The sequence below is a fragment of the Bombina bombina genome, chromosome 2 (genome assembly GCF_027579735.1).
Source record: "Bombina bombina isolate aBomBom1 chromosome 2, aBomBom1.pri, whole genome shotgun sequence".
NCBI classification, from domain to species: domain Eukaryota; kingdom Metazoa; phylum Chordata; class Amphibia; order Anura; family Bombinatoridae; genus Bombina; species Bombina bombina.
This window is the reverse complement of record NC_069500.1, coordinates 602,400,324-602,418,686: the sequence shown is the minus strand read 5'-3', so window position 1 is coordinate 602,418,686 and position 18,363 is coordinate 602,400,324. Positions and strand designations below refer to the sequence as shown.

The window sequence follows — 18,363 nt, the reverse complement described above, 5'->3', positions numbered from 1 at the left end:
CCTGAGCAGTTTTGATATTGTCGGAAAGAATAGAGAAGGTTTCAGCGATATTGTTAGTGGTGTCATTAACTACTGGGCACTGACTGTCATATTGAGGATTGACATGAAACAGTGGATGAAATCCATAGTTGGCGAAGAACGGAGTGGTCTTGATAGTGGAATGATGAGCGTTGTTATGGGCAAACTCTGCCAATGGAAGTAGTGATGACCAGTTATCTTGATTTTGTGTGGCAAAACATCTAAGATATTCCTCCAACCACTGATTAGTTCGCTCCGTTTGACCGTTAGTCTGGGGATGGTATGCGGTACTTAAACGTTGTTCAATGGAGAGAGCCTTACAGAGTTCTTTCCACATTCTAGAAGTAAATTGCGTTCCTCTGTCTGTGGTAATTGACAGAGGCAACCCATGTAGTTTTATGACGTTATCAATAAGTAGGGATGCGGATTCCATAGAGGTTGGCAGTTTGTGAAACGGAATGAAGTGTGCCATCTTCGTGAACAAATCAACAACCACCATGATAGTGGTATTATTGCTGGATTTTGGTAGCTCGACTATAAAGTCAGCAGCAATATGAGTCCAAGGTTTTTCAGGTATGGGTAAAGAGAGTAGATATCCTACCGGCTTGTGTTTTTCAATCTTGCAGGTAGTGCAGATGTCACAAGACTGAATGTATTTCTGTATATCTGTGGACATATGTGGCCACCAGTAAGATCTCTTAGTAAGTTCTAAGGTCCTTTGTACCCCTGGGTGTCCCGTTAAGGTTGAATCATGCATAGCTTTGAGTATAGAGATTCTTAGAGATGGAGGAACATATACCTTATTATCTTTATGGTATAACCCGTCAGTACCTTTTTTTAGCAAGTATTGAGGCAAAGTAACATCAGTTTGCTGATGTTCATGGAAGGAAAATCCTTCATTAAATAGTAATCCAAGTGATTCGCGAAAACAGTGATCTGGAATAATAGTTCCATATGGAGGTTGTACATTAGGTAATTCAGGTAGTCTTGAAAGAATGTCAGCTTTTTTATTTTTTGATGCGGGTCTATAAGTTATGTTGTATGTGAACCTTGAAAAGAAGAGACTCCATCTGACTTGTCTAGAAGTCAATGTCCTATGGGTTTTGAGGTATTGGAGGTTTCTATGATCTGTATAAATTTGGATAGGTTTGTCAGTACCCTCCAGGAGATGCCTCCAATGCTCCAGAGCTGCCTTCATGGCAAGTAGCTCCTTCTCTCCAATATGATAATTCAATTCTGAAGCTGTAAGAACTCTAGAATAGAATGCAATAGGGTGAATGGGTTCTTGAGGTGAGGGGCGTTGGGATAGGATGGCACCAATAGCGTAGTGGGAGGCGTCAACCTCTAAGATATATTGGAGGTTTGATTTGGGAAAAGATAGTATGGGTGCTGTAGTAAAACATGTTTTCAAATACTGGAAAACTTTATTTGTGCTTTGTGACCATATAAATGGAGTTTGGTTCTTTGTTAGTTCAGTTAGGGGTTTTGTTATGCTAGCGAAATTCCTTATAAATTTTCGGTAAAAATTAGAAAAACCTAAAAACTTCTGAAAGTCTTTCTTCGTTTTTGGGATTGGCCAGTTAAGTATAGTTGAAACCTTGTCAGTTTCCATGGAGATACCCTGTGGTGTAATGTGGTATCCCAAAAATGTAATGTCCTGAGAATGGAAGATACACTTCTCTAGTTTCACGTACAAGTGATGTGCCTGTAGCCTAGATAGTACAGTTCTGACTAGCTTGATGTGTTCATCAATGTTAGATGAATAAATTAATATGTCATCTAGGTAAATCACCATTGACATATCAAGTAGATCTCTGAATATATCATTTATGAACCTTTGAAAGGTAGCAGGGGCGTTACAGAGCCCGAAAGGCATTACGGTGTATTCGTATAGGCCGTAACGGGTTCTGAACGCCGTAAGCCATTCATCACCTGGTCTAATTCTTATCAGATTATATGCACCCCTTAAGTCAAGCTTTGTAAATATAGATGCACCCCTAAGATGTTCTATTAACTCTGGAATCAAAGGAAGGGGGTAACGGTTTTTAACAGTTCTTTTATTTAATTCCCTATAGTCTACAATGGGACGCAGGGAATGGTCTTTGTTTTTGACAAAAAAGATACCTGCTCCTGCTGGAGAGGTGGAAGGTCTTATAAACCCTTTCCGTAAGTTTTCGTTTATATATGTTTTTAAATGGGATAACTCATTTTCAGATAGTGGGAAAATGTGGCCATAGGGAATATCTGATCCCGGGATTAAATCTATTGGGCAGTCATATGGCCTATGTGGTGGGAGAGTTTCGGCCTCTTTTTTACAGAAAACTTGTTCAAATTCTATGTATTGTTGTGGTATTTGAACCTCTGTGACTGACAGTATTTGTATATTTGGTGTACATGTAGACTGACAGTATGGAGAGTTAAAAAGCACAGTGTTGGATTCCCATAGTATCGTGGGTTGGTGTAACCTAAGCCATTGTAGCCCAAGTATCAAAGAATAGATAGGTGATGTAAGTACATCAAAAGTTATGTACTCGCGGTGGTTATTTTGTGTTGTAACCAATATGGGTACTGTCTGGTGTGTAATAGGCCCTGACTCAAGTTGTTTACCGTCAATAAGGCACACCAGAACAGGTTTCTGCTTCTTAACAAGTGGTATTTTATTAAACTTGACAAGTGCATAATCAATATAACAGGAATATGCGCCAGAGTCAATAACAGCTTCAGAGCTGAGGCGGCGGTGGTCCCACTGCAAAGAGATTGGAATAAGACAGTTTGTTACCTGGGAGTTGGTAATTTTCAAGGTTAACACTGTGTCAGAGTTCTTACCCTTTTTAGTTCTTTTAAGTACTGGGCAAGTGGAAACATCATGTTCCTTTGAAGCACAGTATAGACATAGGTGATTAAGTCTTCGTCTGTTTTTCTCCTCTAAAGTGAGAGGTCCCTTGATGGCCCCGATATCCATTGGCTCCTCTGTACCCTTTAGTTGTAAAGGACTTCGGGGATCATGGTATCTAATATTGGTGTCATGAGAAACTTTTTCCTGTTTTCTCTCTCTAATTCTGTGATCAATCTTTATGCTTAGTTGCATTAGACCTTCCAAATTATCTGGTAAGTCTAGTCTTGCAAATTCATCTTTAATATGTTCTGAGAGTCCTAGTCTGAACTGACTTTTTAGGGATACTTGATTCCAGCCTGAATCTAATTGCCAGATTTTAAACTCTGAAATGTAATCTTCCACAGCTCTTTTATTTTGTTTCAGATTCCTGAGTTTGTGCTCTGCAGTGCTTTGTCTGTGGGGGTCCTCATATAAGGAAGATAAGGAACTGAGGAAATCATCAAGTGAGTTTAACATAGGACTATTTTGTTCGTAAAGCGAATCTGCCCAAACCCTGGGTTCACCCCTTAAATAGGATATCATTGTTAAAACCTTGATTTTGTCAGTTGCAAAGGTTTTTGGTTTTAAAGTAAAGAATAAAGTGCAGGCATTAATGAACTGTCTGAATTGCTTCCTGTCACCACTAAACTTATCAGGTGGACTAACAGGGGGCTCTGGTGGGGTGTCAGTGTGATGAGGTGCTGGGGTAAGCCCTTCTTTAATTATATTTTTCAAGGTTTGGTTTTCTATCTGTAGATCTCTCAGGCCTAAATTTAATTGATCCACCTTTTGGCCTAGAGTGACCACATAATTAGAGAGCTCTGCAGGATTCATCACACCTATATATCTTTTTTGGGCTTGGTATTCCTGTAACAACCCAGACATACAAAGTGTCGTTATTACTATTATAAATAGATTTACTAAGTTACTCTTAGACATAGTAGAAATAACCCTCACTCATGTAACAGTACCATATCAATAGTTGTTAAATATAGGTGTGTTATCCCAAGCATAAATATATATAAGCAGGTTCTGATACCTATATAGATTGCTAAGGATGTTAATATAGTTATTTACTAGCTCAGTGTCAATATCTGAATGACACTATAGCTAGCAAGACAACATGGTGGATAGTAAGGATATATAGCAAGTGATCACACAGATTAAGATGAGCAATGATAATATAGATTAAGTTTAGGAGAAGTAAACTACTGAAACAATATGAGACAAGTAATAAGTCAGAGTTCGTTACCAATCGTTGTTGTGGTACCAAAGATTGCCTGAGGCTGAGAGCGTTGATACTGTTACTGAGCAGAGCGGTGTGAAGTTGCAGAGAGCAGCCGGAGAGCTGTTTGCAGCGTGGGGTTGCGGATGAATCTGATGCGGCCATCGGTGACGTCACCCGCCAAACAGCTGAGCGTGTAGGATCCGGAGAAGTGGCAAGCCGTGCTGGGAGAGGTGGCTGAAGTATCTGGTACAGCGGTAAATGCTGTAAGTAAGAGTTCTGATGTAGAGGGTCAGAGTCAGTCTCAGCAAGAGACTAAAAACAAGGTTGGGACAAAAAGTAGTCCGAGGATATCGGAGGGGCTAGTATCTCTGTAGTTAGGACATTCAATACCAAGCAATGATACTAAACAGAGGTGTGCCTTATAAAGGTGTTGCAAGATGAGATGGAGGCTGGGAGGATTAACCCATCATTACCCATAAGGATGTGACAATGACTAAGCACTAAGCATTCAACTTCCATACCTTCAAATTTAACGATTTGAGATCCTGATGAAAAAACGGTCCTTGAGACAGAAGGTCTGGTCTTAAAGGAAGTGGCCAAGGTTGGCAACTGGACATCCGGACAAGATCCGCATACTAGAACCTGTGAGGCCATGCTGGTGCTACCAGAAACACAAACGATTGTTCCATGATGATCTTGGAGATCACTCTTGGAAGAAGAACTAGAGGCGGAAAGATATAAGCAGGTTGGTAAACCCAAAGAACTGCTAATGCATCCACCGACTCCGCATGAGGATCCCTGGACCTGGACAAGTACCTGGGAAGTTTCTTGTTTAGATGGGAAGCCATCAGATCTATTTCTGGAAGACCCCACATCTAAACAATCTGAAAAACACATCTGGATGGAGAGACCACTCCCCCGGATGTAAAGTCTGACGGCTGAGATAATCCGCTTTTCAATTGTCTACACCTGGGATATGTACAGCAGAAACTAGATAAGAGCTGGATTCCGCCCAAGAAAGTATCCAAGATACTTCTTTCATAGCTAGGGGACTGTGAGTCCCACCCTGATGATTGACATATGCCACAGTTGTGATATTGTCTGTCTGAAAACAAATGAATGGATCTCTCTTCAACAGAGGCCAATCCTGAAGAGCCCTGAAAATAGCATGGAGTTCTAAAATATTGATTGGTAACCTCGCCTCTTGAGGTTTCCAAACCCCTTGTGCTGTCAGAGATCCCCAGACAGCTCCCCAACCTGAAAGACTTGCATGTGTTGTGATTACAGTCCAGGTTGAACGAACAAAAGAGGCCCCTTGAACTATACGATAGTGGTCTTACCAACAAGTCAGAGAGAGTCAAACATTAGGATTTAAGGATATTAACTGTGATATCTTTGTATAATCCCTACACCATTGTTTCAGCATCCAAAGCTGGAGAGGTCTCATATGAAAACGAGCAAAGGGGATCGCATCCGATGCTGCAGTCATGAGACCTAAAACTTCCATGCACATAGCCACTGAAGGGAATGATTGAGACTGAAGGTTCCGACAAACTGAAACGAATTTTATTTGTCTCTTGTCTGTTAGAGACAGAGTCATGGACATTGAATCTATCTTGAAACCTAAAAAGGTGACCCTTGTCTGAGGAATCAAGGAACTTTTTGGTAAATTGATGCTCCAACATGTCTGAAGAAACAACACTAGTTGACTTGTGTGATGTTCAGCAGAATGTAAAGATTGAGCTAGTACCAAGATATCATCCAAATAAGGAAACACTGCAATAACCTGTTCTCTGATTACAGAGAGTAGGGCACCGAGAAGCTTTGAAAAAATTATTGGAGCTGTTGCTAGGCCAAATGGAAGAGCAACAAATTGGTAATGCTTGTCTAGAAAAGAGAATCTCAGAAACCGATAGTGATCTGGATGAATCGGAATATGAAGATATGCATCCTGTAAGTCTATCATGGACATATAATGACCTTGCTAAACAAAAGGCAGAATAGTCCTTTTAGTCAGCATTTTAAAAATTGGCACTCTTACAAAACGATTCAAAATTTTCAGATCTAGAACTGGCCTGAATGAATTTTGTTTCTTTGGGACAATTAATAGATTTGAATAAAACCCCAGACCCTGTTCCTGAAATGGAACTGGTATGATTACCCCGGAAAGCTCTCAATATGAAACACACTTCAGAAAAGCCTAAGCCTTCACTGGATTTGCTGGAACGCGTGAGAGAAAAAATCTTCTCACAGGAGGTCTTACTCTGAATCCTATTCGATACCCTTGAGAGACAATACTCTGAATCCAATGATTTTGGACAGAATCTGCCCAAATGTTTTTGAAAATATTTAATCTGCCCCCCACCAGCTGAGCTGAAATGAGGGCCGCACCATCATGCAGACTTGGGGGCTGGCTTTGGTTTCTTAAACGGCTTGGATTTATTCCAACTTGAAGAAGGTTTCCAATTGGAACCAGATTCTTTGGGGGAAGGATTGGCTTTCTGTTCCTTATTCTGTGGAAAAGAACGAAAACGATTAGAAGCTTTAGATTTACCCTTAGATCTTTTATCCTGAGGTAAAAAAACTCCCTTCCCTCCAGTGACAATTGAATCCAACTGATAAATTGTTACCTTGGAAAGAAAGATATAGTAATGTAGACTTGTCAGCATTCCAATATTTGAGCCACAAAGCTCTTCTAGCTAAAATAGCTAAAGACATGTATTTAACATCAATTTTGATGTAAAAAATAGCATCACAGATAAAATTATTAGCATGTTGAAGCAAATTAACAAGGCTACACAAATCAGGATCTTTTTCCTGTTGCGCCAAGCTTTCCAACCAAAAAGTTGATGCAGCTGCAACATCAGCCATAGAAATGGCAGGCCTGAGAAAATAGCCAGAATATAAATAAGCTTTTCTTAGATAAGATTCAAGTTTCCTATCTAATAGGTCCTTAAAAGAAGTACTATCTTCCATAGGGATAGCAGTACGTTTGGCAAGAGTAGAAATAGCCCCATCAACTTTGGGGATTTTTTCCCAAAACTCCAATCTAACTGCTGGCAAAGGATACAACTTTTTAAACCTAGAGGAAGTAATAAAAGTACCACCAGGCCTATTCCATTCCTTTGAAATCATATCAGAAATAGCATCAGGAACTGGAAAAACCTCTGGAGTAACCACAGGAGGTTTATAAACAGAATTTAAATGTTTACTAGTTTTAGTATCAAGAGGACTAGTTTCCTCAATATCTAGAGTAATCAACACCTCTTTTAACAAGGAATGAATATACTCCATCTTAAAGAGATAAGTAGATTTGTCAGTGTCAATATCTGAGGTAGGATCTTCTGAATCAGATAGATCCTCATCAGAGGAGGATAATTCAGTATATTGTCGGTCATTTGAAATTTCATCAACTTTATGAGAAGTTTTAAAAGACCTTTTACGTTTATTAGAACGTGGAATAGCAGACAAAGCCTTCTGAATCACATCTGCAATAAAATCTTTTATAATCACGGGAATATCATGTACATTAGATGTTGAAGGAACAACAGGCATTGTACTAGTAATGATGGATATGTTCTCTGCATGTAAAAGCTTATCATGACAACTGTTACATACTACAGCTGGAGAAATAATCTCTGCTAACTTTCAACAGATACACTTTCTTTAGTAGAACCGTTATCAGGCAGCAGGGATCGAACAGTGGTTTCTGAGACAGAATCAGATTGAGACATCTTGCAAATGTAAGAGAAAAAAACAACATATAAAGCAAAATTATCAATTTCCTTATATGGCAGTTTCAGGAATGGGAAAAAAATGCAAACAGCATAGCCCTCTGAGCATAGAAAAAGGCAAGAGGCATATCGGAAGTGGGGTTTAATAATTAAATTATCCGGAAATGACACAACTCACGTCATGGCAGACGCACCTTGTGCAAGGAACCTGGAGCCAACTAAGGCACCGGAAATTACGAATTTGCATCACCGAACGTACCTTCGCGCCAAGAATGACGCAATAAATATCAGCATTTTGCGGCCCCGCAAGCCTAATTTTGCCCACGAAAGTTAATGAAAACAGTCAATTTTGAAGAAAAGACTATACCCCAGGTAAGAAAAAATAACTTCCTAAATATGTTTTTCCCAATTTTGAAACGGATAGTCTGCAAAAGGAAATATACATAAATCTGACTCACGGCAAATATAAGTACTATAAACTACAAATATAAAGTAATGAAAACATACTTACCGAAAGACACCCATCCACATATAGCAGATGGCCAAACCAGTACTGAAACAGTTATCAGTAGAGGTAATGGAATATGAGAGTATATCGTCGATCTGAAAAGGGAGGTAGGAGATGAATCCCTACGACCGATAACAGAGAACCTATGAAAAGATTTCCCGCGAGGAAAACCATAGAATTCAATAGGTGATACTCCCTTCACATCCCTCTGACATTCACTGTACTCTGAGAGGAATTGGGCTTCAAAATGCTGAGAAGCGCATATCACAGAAGAAAATCAAGCACAAACTTACTTCACCACTTTCATAGGGAGGCAAAGTTTGTAAAACTGAATTGTGGGTATGGTGAGGGGTGTATTTATAGGCATTTTGAGGTTTGGGAAACTTTGCCCCTCCTGGTAGGATTGTATATCCCATACGTCACTAGCTCATGGACTCTTGCTAATTACATGAAATAAATAAAATATGACACATTTGAAGGTTCAGACATATTCTAAATTATGTTATACATTATATATAGTTATTAATTGTACACATAATACATAGATACTGATTTTTTAATAATAATAAGTTATACATTTTAAAATGAACTTCCTTTTTAAAGTTCCTTCAAACCCCTAATCCCAATTTGCATTATTTTGTAATACAGTTTGGCATGTTGTAGAGATGAGGTACCATCAGTGTGTTGCACATGAGGAGACTAAGAGATGAGGAAGTGAAGGGAGACAAATAAAAATCGCCTCACAGCCCCAGGCCTTAGTTTGGATATTTTTTTGTCAAAACAATTATGGATTAAGTAGCATAATTTTTTTAATTATTATCCAACTATAAAATTACAAACTCCTAGAAGAGTTACTGGAGCATAACCTTATAAAAGAGGGAGTCATTGATTAGTCCAATAATAATAAATCTCTTACATACAACAGGTTCTTTATATACACTGCAACACATGTAAACAGTGTAAATAAAGGGAACTCAAATTCCAATTAAAGAAATACTAAAAAAAAAAGCATATATAAATATTACATGCAGTATTTTCTTTATGTGCTCACAAAGATTAAACAGACAGGTTGAATAAATGAATCAGAAAGACATGCTACATATACAGAAAAAGAATAATAGACCTGTGTATCCATGTCTCAGGGCTTTTAGGAAACTTTGTTAATGCCAGTTTTCCAAGTTGTAGGTCCTTAATTGGATTCAAGGCTCCAAGCTGTATTAACTCCTTCCTATCAAAAGAATAGGAAACATTAAACAGACTAAAAGAAAAACGGTTTATCATAAACTCATTTTCTAGTCCATTTTTTGGTATTTTTAAATGGAAATGCCTCATTCGCTGACTTGATGGCGGGAAACACCAATCACTGTAGTACACAGATTAAAGGGCCCTTACCAGCTCACCTCAGATATCTAGAATTTTTGTTATCCCTCCGTTTAAACAGAAATAAAGCCTTTTTTTTTAAATTTATTTTTGTATTTAATATATATATATATACACACATACACATATACATACACACACATATATATATATATACACATACAGTATATACTGTGTGTGTAAATAAATATATATATATATACACACACATATATATATATATATATATATACATACATACACACATACACACACACACACACACATACATAGTGGATATAAAAAGTCTACACACTCCTGTAAATGTCAGGTTTCTGTGATGTAAAAAAATGAGACAAAGAAATAATTTCAGAACTTCCACCTTTAATGTGACCTATAAACTATACAACTCAATTGAAACACAAACTGAAATCTTTTAGGTAGAGGGAAGAAAAAATATAAGTAAAATAATATGGTTGCATAAGTGTGCACACCCTTAAACTAATACTTTGTTGAAGCACCTTTTGATTTTACAGCACTCAGTCTTTTTGGGTATGAGTCTATCAGCATGGCACATTTTGACTTGGCAAGATTTGCCCACTCTTCTTTGCAAAAACACTCCAAATCTGTCAGATTGCAAGGGAATCTCCTGTGCACAGCCCTCTTCAGATCGACCCACAGATTTTCGATTGGATTCAGGTCTGGGCTCTGGTTGGGCCATTCCAAAACTTTAATCTTCTTCTGGTGAAGCCATTCCTTTATTGATTTGGATGTATGCTTTGGGTCGTTGTCATGCTGAAAGATGAAGTTCCTCTTCATGTTCAGCTTTCTAGCAGAAGCCTGAAGGTTTTGTGCCAATATTGACTGGTATTTAGAACTGTTCATAATTCCCTCTAGCTTAACTAAGGCCCCAGTTCCAGCTGAAGAAAAACAGTCCCAAAGCATGATGCTGCCACCACCATGCTTCACTGTGGGTAGGGTGTTCTTTCGGTGATGTGCAGTGTTGTTTTTGCACCAAACATATCTTTTGGAATTATGGCCAAAAAGTTCAATCTTGGTTTCATCAGACCATAACACCTTTTCCCACATGCTTTTGGGAGACTTCAGATGTGTTTTTGCAAAATGTAGCCTGGTTTGGATGTTTTTCTTCGTAAGAAAAGGCTTTGGTCTTGCCACTCTACCCCCTAGCCCAGACATATGAAGAATAAAGGAGATTGTTGTCACATGTACCACACAGCCAGTACTTGCCAGATATTCCTGCAGCTCCTTTAATGTTGCTGTAGGCCTCTTGGTAGCCTCCCAGACCAGTTTTCTTCTCGTTTTTTCATCAATTTTGGAGGGACGTCCAGTTCTTGGTAACTTCACTGTTGTGCCATATATTGTCTACTTGATGATGCCTGTCTTCACTGTGTTCCATGGTATATCTAATGCCTTGGAAATTCTTTTGCACCCTTCTCCTGACATACGTTTTTAACAATGAGATCCCTCTGATGCTTTGGAAGCTCTCTGTGGACCATGGCTTTTGCTGTGGGATGCGACTAAGAAAATTTCAGGAAAGACCAACTAGAGCAGCTGAACTTTATTTGGGGTTAATTAGAGGTACTTTAAATGATGGCAGGTGTATGCTGACTCCTATTTAACATGATTTTGAATGTGATTGCTTAATTCTGAACACAGCTACATCCCCAGTTATAACTTATGCAACCACATTATTTTTTATTTATTTTTTCTTCCCTCCACCTAAAAGATTTCAGTTTGTTTTTCAATTGAGTTGTACAGTTTATAGGTCACATTAAAGGTGGAAAAAGTTCGGAAATTATTTATCTTTGTCTCATTTTTTTTTACATCACAGAAACCTGACATTTTAACAGGGGTGTGTAGACTGTTTATATCCACTGTACATACACACACATATTATATATATTAACAACAATAATGAAGAAGAGAAATTACATAAAATAATGACATTTTTAAAGACTGGGAATACAGCACTCTTTTAAAAAACAACAAAACACTTGTAGAAATTTATTGATGAAAAGGTAGTTTATTGTGCAGCCAGTAGCCCCAGACCAGGCTAGATCCAACTATAAAAAAGCATATAGATGTACACCAAAACAAAATATTGTGGCAAACTCAAAACATAAATCAAAAAAGTAACATAAAAAGGGCCGGCCCATGTGAACCCATGCGGGTATGGAGCAAAATTGATGGCTAGATCAAGTGCTGCAGAGGGGAAGGTTATTCACTAATGTACATCAGACCTGAACGGTTTTAGTGAAAACCGAGACATTTAAAAAAGTGAATACCTAACATTCCCAAATGCAGTCCTTGTCCTGTATAAACGTGTAAGCATCAAACTTAAGACAAGGAAACAGTTATTTGCACAGAAATGACCATCATATATAATAAGTAATCAAGCACATTTGACAAACGTATGTTCCTTTAAGAGACATATAATGTTATAAAGTCCCCAAATTGAAGCAAGTAGAACTAATAAAAAGTCCCAAGGTAGAGAGCAAAATAATTCAAGGTAGACAATTGCCATGGATGTGCAGATGTGAACACATGATGAAATGAGGCAGTTAGTTATAGATGAATAAACACAGCCAGTATGTTAGCGTGCATAGAGCAGTCAAGCGTGTTAGTGCAACAGGTATCGGGAGATACAAAGCAAGCAAGCCAGGTTGAAAAGAGGGTAGTGGGGATGCAAGAGGATACAGACTTATCAAACAGTACCCCTCTGTCGACTGCACCCTTCCACTACGGTCGTCGTAGAAACTTATATGCTTGTCAGATCTTCCGATCACATAGGCACCAATCTTGGAACGAGAAACATACATCCGCTGTGTTCAAAGTAACATCGGTTTTACCTTTGTGGCATGCTCATCTACTTTCCATTACAGTCTCCAAGACATACAGGTGATTGCCAATGGTACACGGAACTTGAAAACTTTGTCACGCTGCAAGGTTCAGCAGCAAGCTCCGACAGCTCCAACAGCCAGCATGGATGCTATGTGGGTCGGCTACGCAAAGACGCCAACAAGTGTTTCACCCCACGTCATTAGAAAACGGGGCTTCCTCAGGGCATGTGACTTAGCACGTCATAGGTGCTAATTTATAACGAAATAAAGTAACGCCCATATTTGGAGGTGAAAAAACCAACGATGCATAAACAAATTATAATAAGTGTAAGATAAATTTACCATAAACTCATAAATACAATAGAACACTCAATATGCCACAAAACCAGATATGCTGGAAGCTTGGTTTGTAACAGTCAAAAAACTGATCCTTCGGATGTAAGGGAGATTCAAATATTTTAAATAGATAGATGGACATATATGAACAAGAGAGGCTTTAAAGAAAGCTTCCCATATCCAATTTCTCATTTAGACCATTTTGCCCAATGGTTGAGGGGTTATAGATCCACCTGCATTCTTTCTGCAGGAGGATTTTATCATTATTTCCCCCTCTCCCATTGGTAATGCCCTTGTCGATGCCTGTCACCCTCATACCATCAGGTATGCTATTATGGTGACTTTCAAAGTGTCTAGCGACACTGCTAGTTTGTATCCTATTCTTGATGTCGTCCCTGTGTTCCAGGATTCTATCTTTCAGAATCCGTCTTGTTTTGCCAACATAGAAACAAGAACACGAACAAGAAAGAAGGTAAACAACACCTTCTGTGTTGCAATTAAAAAAGTATTTCAGGGGACGGAGCTAGACACCGCCATGGCAGGACGCATTTTAGCTGAGCTCCTGATCTTTATATAGTATTTGTGCCTATTCTCTAAGCTTATTTGCCTCTCATGGGCCACAACTTGCCCGATAACAAACTGAGGATCCCTACTGCATATGGGCAGACTTCAAAAACTGTGACTTGGATGGCAGGACAGATATAAGCCCGACAGGAAAACCACATGGTGTACGCCTGCACAAACATGGAAGCCATTGAGAGTATCTAGTTCGCTAGCTACTCAACCCTAGAAACCTGTGATATCTGTTGAGCTGATCCGGAGTTACAAGCTATTACACAGCCTTCTCTCCTTTATGACAACGAGAGCCGTGAGTGCAGCGTATCTACCCAGTGCCTAACTCATTGTGAGGGCCGCCGCTCATACTAACAGGAACATCGCTCAGCGCACCTTCAGAATGCTAGATCTAGCCTACATCCTCGCTGAACTTAGCTCCCGATTTGACCGGCAGCAAACAGACCTTCTTCACACCCTAAGATCCGCGGCTAACTGCCCTAATGGGGAAACCCATCAGCAAGACCTACCAATTGGCCTAACCACGGCACTCATAGTGCGCAGCGCTGAGCAGCCTTTGCAGCAACAGCTACACATCACCCTAACAGAGCACAGGAATGTGAAGTCGGATCGAGGGCTGTCTTGCACCCAGACCCAGAAAATGGCGGCAGCCCATGTGGTGATACTTGAAGAAAGACCCACGCCACTAACCTCCATGCCACTAACCTCTATGCCAGAACGGAAGGAAAGCCTGAAGTTTCCGTTAGCTTGTCCCCTAGCACTGCAGCATCCCAGACAGAAGCCCTTGAAGTGTCCGGATATGCAGGTCAGTTCATCTGATCTGACGGAGATGGAGCTTGTGGGGCAGACCTTCCCAGAAACAGTGGAGACCTTCATGCAGCCTCACGAGCACCACATGGGTGCAGAAGTCGCACGCTATTTACTCCATGACACGGGGAAACTCGAGCTTAAGCAGAGAATTCCGCTCTCTTCAGCGGAGTACAGAGTGACCAATTACTATGTGGAGGGCCTTGAGAAATCCCATGCTTTGCACAACACACGTCTGCTTTGTCAAAGGGCTAAACCTAATATCCTCTATTTTATGTACAGACACCATATTATTCCCATTTGTGTTAGTCTTGTGGTAAAGACTTTGGTGCCGTTTTGAGATAGTACAGATGGCTGGAGCGGGAGTTACACCTGCTATGGGCATCGGTTAAAGAGCAGGGATACCGATAACAGCACAAACTGAACATGAGGGCTTATGTGCTGGGACTCCTATGTGTCTGCCACAATTTGTGCACTTATGCCATATGTCCGGAACGATATATATATCCACGCTACACACTCAATTTTAAAGTTTGTTTTTTTTTACCCAAATATATTTGCAGCAGGTAGAATTCCTATATTTGAAATATGGACATATTACTATTGGGAACTATCTATGCGATCTTCTGATTGCAAGGCTGTTAGGTATGGGCACTGGGATTGTTAATTTCTGATGTGTAAGGGGTATGTGATGCAACATGAGGGTTGAGAACAGTGCAATGTAATCCCTCTGTTTGCAGTCTGCTTTCCACCTACGAATGTACTGGAGAATGACTTGAATATTGCTATCTCTTCTGCTATGCCCCCACATTTGAAAGTCTAATCTGACCCCTCACAGCCACATGTTGATTCTCAGCCACTGCTGCAACCTGTTATATATTAAGCCTACATAGTAGCTCCTGTTTCTTTGGTTCATACTTGAGTTCAACAACAGCACTATTGTTTTATTACGCAGATTATCCCATTGCTCTTTGAGTGTATGCCATGCAGTGGAAATGTTGAATATTAACTTGAACCACTTATAACCTCCCTAACTTAGATTTAGTGCTCCTAGCTGATTGGGGTAAGTAATCTGTAACGCTCCTAGCATCAGGAAAAGAAATATGCACATATTATCTACAAAACATTTCTATACTCTATGTTTACTTAGTAGTAATGGTTGTTGTTCTATGGTTATCCATATATGTTTAGATATATGGCACAATTTTTTATTTTTTTTTTATAACTGTAGACATACCTCTACCTGCTATAACTTACACTCCAAGTGTTTACTCAAGATAAGTTAGACAGAGGCCTTCTAATTATATACCACCAACTGCTACACTTTATTCTCATTGAGATTAAGAGATTTGAATAGGTCTACCTATTTGTATGCAATGTGTGTCCCTCTGCTTAGTGCTGGCATTTTCTTGGGGGAAATATCTACATGACGCCTATCAGTTGAACTTAAGACAGAGCTCTCTCTTTTACACTAAACAATCCTTTATTGTGTTTATTATGTTATGTATTTACCCACTGCTTCACATATTGTTCAGCTGCATATGTTTATATAGTGCAGAGGGTACGCATCCAAACTTATCCAAACTGCTAATCTTTGTAGCTGCACACAACACCCACATACAAGTTACTTATTCTAGAAGGACTGTTTTGGTGTAAATGCATTTTATTATTAGACATACTATATAATGGAGGTATCTAGGTTTAAACTTCACTGGAACCTCCTCCTGTCTCGTAGGCCTACAGGTTTGAAATACACTCTATATTCACACGATAGGCCACCTATATTTGTGCCTAGCACCTTCAGATCCACAATACCCAATAGCCTATATTACATTAGGATATACCGTTGCACTACATGATATTAAGCGTCATATGGTTTATACCGACATTTTCTTCCACAACTGACTCTTCTGTCCCTACGCTGACTTTATTACTACAACAAATTTTCTGTTTTTGTTGAGCTACTCTCCTCCCTTTCCCGTCGGCGCTTGTTGCCTACGGGTCATATCCCTATTCCTTTCCCCACATCGCCTATAGTTGGCTCTTCCCCAGGAGAGGAGTTCATCCAGAAGCCCCCTATAATTTAATTTATATTTTTCTTATATTCTATTTTATATCTTTTAGTTTTTGTATTAGTTCCCTATTCTAACATGGGTGATTGACACGCTCCAGTAACCCCAGTGGGACTTTTTCTATTGATCTCAGGTGTAATAGGTCACCATTTGCGCTATAGCTAGGACAATTTTATAAAATGTACATCTCAGAGTTATTTAGATTTATTGCCCTAGATATGCTATCACTATGTTTAGCGGGTTTTAGCAGTTGTTTTTACATCATCTACCTTTCCTTCATAATTTTTCTTAAATGTGTTTTTATTGTTTATTTTCAGCATGGGTTAGATGTGCTATTATTATAATGTCAGATATTGTTTTAAGGTCGTATCGACTTATTATACGCTTTGAAATAATTTTAACTAGTTAATCACTTTACTCTGATAAAGCTATGCCCCTCCCTCTTAGTTATATAAACAACAGACCCTTCCTTTAAAGCCCTTCCTTGTAACTATATAATAAATCCTCCACTGTCTGTTCTCCTGCCCTCTATAGCTCCGCCCCCCCCATTCCCTTCCCCACTCCACTTTGAGCGGCTCCTGCCCGCTGCACTCCCTTATCCTTCTCCCCGCTAATTTGGTCCATAAGTGGCCAAACATACACTAATCTACATTTGTCCCACCTCTACTAGGCTATATAGCGTTATAATTTTTCATTATGGCAATGTGGAGAATATAATTTATTATTTCCCCGTCCCCTATTCACATGAAACCAACCCCCCCTTGCTTCTTTATTTCTTAAATATATGTCTTATGACATGTTTATTTATCACAAGGCGGGGTCACTTCTAACCTATATATTTTACAAAATATAAAACTGAAGTCCTAATATTATTAGTCCAAACTCTTTGCTAATGCTTTAATGAACGGGATTTATATACCCCTTCTATTTAATTCTATTGCCTAGTCAACCCCCTCACTTCCTCATATCTCTTGCCAATTATAGCCTCTTCATCCTATAAATAATCCTTATCGAGTACCACTCTTTAATCTCATAAATGCTTATTGGGTTGGCATAATTTGTTTTGTTGACTTGGCAATGTTATTATATCAATACTGTATTCTTCTTATCTGTAATTATTGTTGGATGTATCACTATTGTCACATTTGTTTATGACTTCAATAAAAAATTTAAATTTAAAAAAAAAAAGTATTTCAATTTGTAGATTTTGTCTTTATTCACTGAGAAAACTTTGGTCTGCAACATAAACCTGCACGCCACACATCTTTTGCAAGGGTAGTTGCCCACCTGTTTTTTTCTTGACAACCAATTCTTTTGGGGGGAGACAAATTTACTATTCACTAATTTATCTTTTAGATTAGGAGCTCGTCTTGCTGTAATCATTGGTGTCTCTCCTATCTCTTGGGCAATATTTTCATCATTTAAGAGGACACTCCAATTCTTTTTGAGTATACCTCTTAAATGATCCCAATGACAGTTAAATTCCGTAATGATTCTAATTTTGTTGTCTTTCTCCCTTATTTTGGGGAGTAGTAACTCCCTTCTTACTGACTTCTGTGCAAAAATTCTAGCATTGGACACAACCCTTTTCAAGTAGCCTCTCACTCTAAAGTGTATTATATATATATATATATATATATATATATACACACACACACATACATACACACACACACACATATATATACACTGCTTTTTTTTGTAAAAGAAAAAGGTACCGGTACTCAAAAAAAAAACAAAAAAAACCTGGTACTCATTGATTGACAGTAATGTGTCCTGATCTCCTGATCTGATCTTTTAGGAATCTGAGTAGTTAAGTTAGATACAAACAGCCCAGTGCCTTCAAATACAAGAAGAAAGCTGAAATATCTGGCCACAACTAGCCAACAAAAAAGGCATTATACACTGTAAACTCATAAGAGTTGCTATTCCAAGATTGATAATTGCATAAAGATTAGAGACATGTACTAGCCAAACAAAATAATTTCTCCA

The 18,363-nt window shown here is 38.9% G+C and overlaps 1 protein-coding gene across 3 annotated transcripts in view; it reads right to left on the bottom strand.

Annotated features, from left to right (window-relative positions):
• PTAR1 (protein prenyltransferase alpha subunit repeat containing 1) overlaps positions 1-18,363 on the bottom strand; it is a 211,915-nt gene that overhangs the window by 95,017 nt on the left and 98,535 nt on the right. For all 3 annotated transcript variants that reach the window (XM_053702517.1, XM_053702516.1, XM_053702518.1), the window contains exon 4: positions 9,487-9,591. In XM_053702517.1, coding sequence (XP_053558492.1) covers positions 9,487-9,591 — 105 coding nt within the window. The remainder of the gene's footprint in view (positions 1-9,486; positions 9,592-18,363) is intronic.